Source organism: Myotis davidii, unplaced genomic scaffold, assembly GCF_000327345.1.
Source record: "Myotis davidii unplaced genomic scaffold, ASM32734v1 scaffold2627, whole genome shotgun sequence".
NCBI lineage: Eukaryota > Metazoa > Chordata > Mammalia > Chiroptera > Vespertilionidae > Myotis > Myotis davidii.
In genome coordinates this window covers 155,275-161,514 of record NW_006297905.1, presented here as the reverse complement: position 1 = coordinate 161,514, position 6,240 = coordinate 155,275, and the positions used below count along the sequence as shown (strand labels likewise).

The following is a 6,240-nucleotide window of genomic DNA, read 5'->3' as shown; positions in this document are numbered from 1 at the left end:
AGGAGACATATGTAATACTCTTTGTAATACTTTAAGCAATAAAAAAAAATTTTTTTTAAATAAAGTCAAGCATGAAGTGGGAGGAGGGATGAACAGCAAATCCAGTCAATCATGACAAGAGCACCTCTTTCACTTGACCAATAGATTTCCCCAAAAGAGTCCACCCTTTATTCTGGTTTTTTTCCCTATGGGTACACAACAGTAGGGTGGAGTAGCAGGGAGAAAAGTCTGTGAGTTGCGAAAGACATACATGATAAACTCAGTTCTATCTTTGAAATATCAGAAACAGACTGTTCTAAACCAGTAATGATGCCAATTTTCAGTAACTCTAGTCATGAAATGCCCAACCCTAGTAGTGTTGGTATACAAGATCTCCCCTCTGGAGACCTTAAGGCTAGAAATTCCAGTGAGGGGGACTCTCAGGAAAATACCAAAGGATCTGAACACACTGTTACCAAGCAACACTATTAGAACAGAGATCAGAATATATGTAGCCGGTCATCTTATCTCATCTCATACAGAGAAAATTGCATTTGGAGTCAGGGATATAGACCAGATGACCTCTAAATGTTCCTTCCAACTCAGTCTCCTGAGAAGAGGAAGAGAGATAAAGTAAGGACCCCCACAAGCCCAGCCAGAGTGGCTCAGTTGGTTGAACATTATCCTGTGCACCAGAGGGGGTTGTGGGTTCAACCCTGATCACAGATATGTACAGAAGGCAACTGATTTCTCTCTCCCTCCCTCCCCCTCCCTCCCTCTTCTCCCCCTCCCTCCCTCTCCCTAAGCATATCCTTGGGTGAGGATTAAAAAAGAACATGCTATTAAAACAAGCTATTGTTAGGCAGCTAGAGAATAATGGAAAGTTAGCATACTAATAGTCACCCACTCACAGGCTCTTCCTCTCTCCAAGCCTAACATGAAAGAGTATAGACCATTTGGTGCCTTCAAGGGTCCCCTAAAGGCTCTCCTACCTCAACATCCCCTCTGTGCCCAGAAGGCTATTCAAGAAGAAGCCTAAAGGAAATCTCTAAGATGGTCCCCACTCTGTCTCTATCACCATGTTTTCACAAAGGGCCTAGTAAACTGGAAAACCAAAGAAGTGGATAGATGCAGGATCCAAAAAAGTCACCCTTCTCTCACATAACCTCCATTCCTGATCTGTTGCCCAGCCCTAAAGTCTGCAGGCAAGGCTAGTTCAAGGGTTAAAAGACTGATATTTTTTCCTCCTATTCACCAAGTACCACTTTAGTGCCACTCGAGTGGCTCAAGCAATGCTAGGAATGGCAGGAGAATAAACAGTCCACACAGCCCCTGTTAAAGTTTAGCTGAATGCAGACCCAGAAGCCTTCAAATACTTCAAGGAGCTGGGCTTTATGTCTGCTGACATGGATGGTCCTATCAATGAACACTTGATTACCTTTCCCCTGACCTTTTTAGCTAGGGTTAAAAAACCAGCAAAATGAAGTTTTACCAAGACTGACCCTCTAAAGAAGAGGAAGAGAGAGAAAAGTAAGAACTTTTCTCTTAAAACAAGCTATTGTTATAGACAGCTAGAGAATAATGGAGAGTTAACAGACTACTGGTAAAAACTACCTCTGCCAACTCACTCCCAGAGCAATCTTCCCCTCTCAAAGCCTAACATAAGAGAGTATAGATTAGTCGGTCCTGGCTTTGCTACTGACATGCTGCATCATTCTAGCTTAGTCCCTCCCTATCTGAAGGTCTCAGTTTACCCATCTACACAATGAGAAGAATTGGACTTGACAGTTGTAAAGAACCTTTTCCACTCTAGCAAACCAAAAATTCAAGAACACCTTGAAAATTCAAAACTCTTTTTAGAGAATCCAAGAATATCCCAAAGACTTTGTGATCTAAAAACAGCCCTGTCTGGTTTGGCTCAATGGATTGAGCATTGGCCTGTGAACTGAAGGGTCCTGGGTTCAATTCCGGTCAAGGGCACATGCCTGGTTGGTTGTGGGCTCAATCCCCAGTAGGGGCAGTACAGGAGGCATCTGGTCAATGATTCTCTCTCACCATTGATGTTTCTATCTCTCCCTCTCCTTTCCTCTCTGAAATTAATAAAAACATATTCTTTAACAAAAGACCCAATAAAATATATTTTTTTAAAAAAAGACTGTGATCTAAAAACAGTTAAAGAGGGTAGGAAGAGAGAAAAAGGGTTGTTTGTTTGTTTTTGGTTTGGTTTTGTGTTTTGTTTGGTTTTTTTTTTTTTTTTTTTTTTTGCACCTTTCTTATCCTCACCAGAAAGTGTTGAGAGCACTTTAAGTTTTCCATTCTGGCTACTAAAGCAGACCCAGGAAACTGGCAACTAAAAGCAGAATCCAAGAATTAGCAGGGAGAGGGTGCAGAGGGGCATGTTTTAACAGATTTAAGGGAGGCTGGGCTGACTGTAGGAGACAGTTGGCTGCAAAAGTTAAACCAACCCTGGACAGACTGTAGACATGGTTCATATGAATGAATGGATTTGATTTTTCCACTATCCTTCCCTATCTGTCATACTCCAGAAATAGCCTAAAGTATTTGGGTGAGGGGCAAGAAGGAAGAGAAAGAGACCACTGCAACTAATGAAGAAGGAGCTGAGAACAGGAGAATTTTCTACCTTCATTAAAGCCACTAGTATCACTTCTCAGACTTTTGGCTAAGATCAAGTGTAGGTATCTGTTCTTGTCAGTTTAACATTAAAGCTACTAGCTGGTACAGAGAACTAGGGTGTGCCCCTGGACACCTAAACATTGAGATGAGGAATGAGAAAACAGGAGGCACCTTCTGATGCCCCCAACTCTCACCAGGAGACAACACAAATGCCAACATTGATTACTTTGCCCAAATTATTCACTCCCTTTTATCTGAGGACCAGGAAGGCCTGAAAAAGGGTGGCAATTTTCTTTGGGAAAGAGAGGGGACTCAACTTCAAGAACCTAATCATTGAGTCAGAATAGAGGGTCAATGTGATGAGCATCACAAAGCCTGGACCCCAAGGTAGGTTCTTTCCTGTAGACCTAAATAACCTCATTAGTTGAGAGAGATAGAGATAGATAGATAGATAGATAGATAGATAGATAGATAGATAGATGATAGATAGATAGATAGATAGATAGATAGATAGATAGATATCAGATAGATAGTTGCTGAGATCCCTTTCAAGTTAAGAGTCTATGGTCTTAACAGGCATGATATAGTTGTTTCTCCTAGAAGTTGACCATTCCTTGAGCAAAACAGTATGGAAAATTATCCAAATCATCCAGTCCATCAAAATTCACCCCTCTCCTTCTAACCTGATTCAAGTTTTAGTCAATCTGCATAAAAATACTTTCAGTATTCAGTACTCTAAGCTTGACCTCAAACAGCTCCTATTCATCCTTCTCCACACCCAGGAAAAGGATAACCATGCCATTTTCTTTGCCACTTTTGACTAAGGATGGAATGGTTAAAGGCCACTTTGAGACAATTTCTAGACCCATCAAATTGTGTTTAAATGTAAGATATTTCAGAATTAAAAATGAGAAATGTCCCTAGCTGTTTTGGCTCAGTGGATAGAGCCTGTGGACTGAAGGGTCCCAGGTTCGATTCTGGTCAAGGGCAGGTGCTGGGGTTGCAGGCTCGATCCCCAGTAGGGGATGTGCAGGAGGAGACAGCTGATCTATGAGAAATGCCTCTAGAGAAGAAAGGTTAATGGGACAATCTATTCTCAGAGATCCACCCACCTATTTAGGCAAAGCCACACCTTAAAAGGAGTCAAGGAGTCAACCACAGAGAGATAAACTTAAGGAGAAGCTCCTGGAAGGTTCTTTATATTCCTCTGCCTTGGCAGAGACAGTGGTATATTTTCCCCTCTCTTTTCAAAACCATTCTTTCACTTTGTGTGTGGTGGGGAGGGCAAGTGTGAAAAAGCCCGCTGTCATAAAACCACAAGCAATTTAAGAGAGAGAGAGATAGCAGAACTGTGGTAGGCAATTAGACAGACATGATTAGAGCAAGGATGGTGGGCTAGGTACATTAAATCACCAGAGTGAAGAGCCCTGGATGTTTAGCAACAGCAACTGTAGGGTGGGACCTCATCCCCAGAGTAACCTTTCCTCCCCTAGCATATCACTGGTCATTAGGTTTGGACTCCCTGACCTTTCCTCCCTAGAGATAACATCTAGGCCTCAGTTGTATTTCATCTCCAGGCCCAGAAAAGCAATAAACCAGCCAAGGCTGACCTCAGGGCCTGCCCTGGTGCCCACCAATCAATCAGCGGAGACCTAGATCCTGAAAGGACACACCTGGAAAACTGCTGAATATTCTATTGAAATCTTCCCCTGGGACCTCCCCTAAAATCTCTATCCTTAACCCCCCTCCTCATCCCCCCCCAACCCCGTGTGGGGTGTGGGGTGTGGGATGGAGGACCTAGTAGCTCTCTCTCTGGGGAGCACACCCACACCTTAGCCTTTGCCTTTGCCCCTGCCTTTGCCTTCCCCCTCCCCATCCCCAGGTGCATTGCCTTTACCTTCCTCACTTCTAAGCTCCAAGGGCCCTTCCTTTGCCTCTATAACTTGTTTCCTAAGCCCATGTCTTCTATGAATTACTTCTTCTACCTCTGTGATTTTATAAATAAATGGTCTCATAGTTTGAGTCTTGACTCTGAATACTTTCTTAGCCAGAACTCAAGTACTGAGGAGGTTGCTGAAACCAGGTCTGCTCTGACCCCACTGGTCTAACACCTAGTGCCATTCCTGTTGCCACCAACAGAACCACATACTTGTTGAAAACTTAGTGTTTTTGAAGGACGGGGTTTAGTAAAGGCAAGAATGACTTGGCAGTAAGTCTGGAATACAGCAACGTGGCAACCAAAGCTCAGCACACACCAAAGAGCTATGCTTCCCCCAGCCCCTCTCATCCAGAGACCCTCAGCCATTCTCAAGGCTACCAGTCACTATCTCAGCTCTACAAAGATCAGGCAGTCCTAGGGAGAGGGTTCCAGGAGAACTGCATAGCCTAGGCCAGCCCAATAAGCTGCTCAGCCTAAGGGACTCAAACTAGGGTGGTCACCAGGCCTCCCTGGGCAAGGGAAGGGCCCCAGCAGCCATTTGTCATGACTTGCACAAAAGCAAGCAGGGCTCATTATTCAGGCACACTCCTCATCTGCCCCTCCCTCCTGGGCATCCGGCCCCCTCAGGCCCCACTCCCAAGAGGCTTCAGTTCTTCTTATAATAGCCAGTGGGGTGGAGACCAGATCCTAGAAGCTACCACCACTTTAGAAAGGTGTGACCCCACAGGAGGGAATCTACACAGAACAGTCCAGAGGGGAAAGGAAGAGATAGAGAGCCATTAAATAATGGGAAGGGCAGGGATTTGGCGAGGAGGAAGAAAGCAGTCTTCTCCCCTAGGAATAGGGCAGACCTCCAGCCCTCAGACTGGTGCCTAGTGAAGTGTTATGACTACTGCGTAAAAGCAAGCAGCCTCCGAGAGTTCCTCCACAACTCTATCCTCCCCTACTAGTGGGAAACAGCTGAGGCTGCCTGGGAGTCTATGGGAAAGATGAGTCCCGGTGCGGGGATCCACCCTTAACATCTCCCTCCTCCATGCTTCTCGGTTCCCAGGGCCCCTCCTAGACAGTGGCAGCCTCGCCCAGAAGGTCCAATTCCTGGACTGGGGGACATGTTCTCTGCACCAGTCTTCTTCCCCACTCCCACGGCCTGTCAGGGACAAAAGGAGAACTTGAGCCCCCAGGAAGCATCCCAGACGCAGGGAACTGGAGTCTGAAAAACAGGCCAGCCCCGCCCAGTCCACGCTTCTAGTCCGGGACCACCTCACCCCCCACCCCCACACGAGGGCGCGACATACTAGGTCTCCACTCCCACCCCTCCCCACCCCAGGCCTTGGTTGAGGGCGCGGCATCCCGAGCGGGCGGGTGGTTGGCCAACCCCCCAAGCCATCATCAAGGGGCTACAAAGGTCAGCTAGAGCCTCTGGGGCCAGCAGCGCCCACCCCCTGCACTCACCGTCTTGGGCATGGTGACGGCAAAGGCGGCGGAGTTGGCAAAGTTTGCTGGGAGCTGTCGGGCAGCGTTGAACACGCAGTACACAGGGCTCGGACTCCGGGGACTGGGGACTCGGATTGGGTCCCTCGCTAGCCTCGGGGCAACTGCTCGGCTTCCTGCTAACGGGCCACGACTTCACAAACCCCACCCAGGAAAGAGCCGCCCCCGTCGTGCCGCCCGCTCCTTTATGTGACCGG

At 46.7% G+C, this 6,240-nt stretch overlaps 1 protein-coding gene across 1 annotated transcript in view; it reads right to left on the bottom strand.

The window, feature by feature from the left end:
• Window positions 1-6,234, bottom strand: part of MSN (moesin) — an 85,044-nt gene extending 78,810 nt beyond the window's left edge. The window contains exon 1 of the mRNA XM_006773740.1: window positions 6,005-6,234. Within this exon, the coding sequence (XP_006773803.1) occupies window positions 6,005-6,016 (12 nt within the window). The 5' untranslated portion in view covers window positions 6,017-6,234. The remainder of the gene's footprint in view (window positions 1-6,004) is intronic.
• Between the last annotated feature and the right edge of the window lie 6 nt (window positions 6,235-6,240).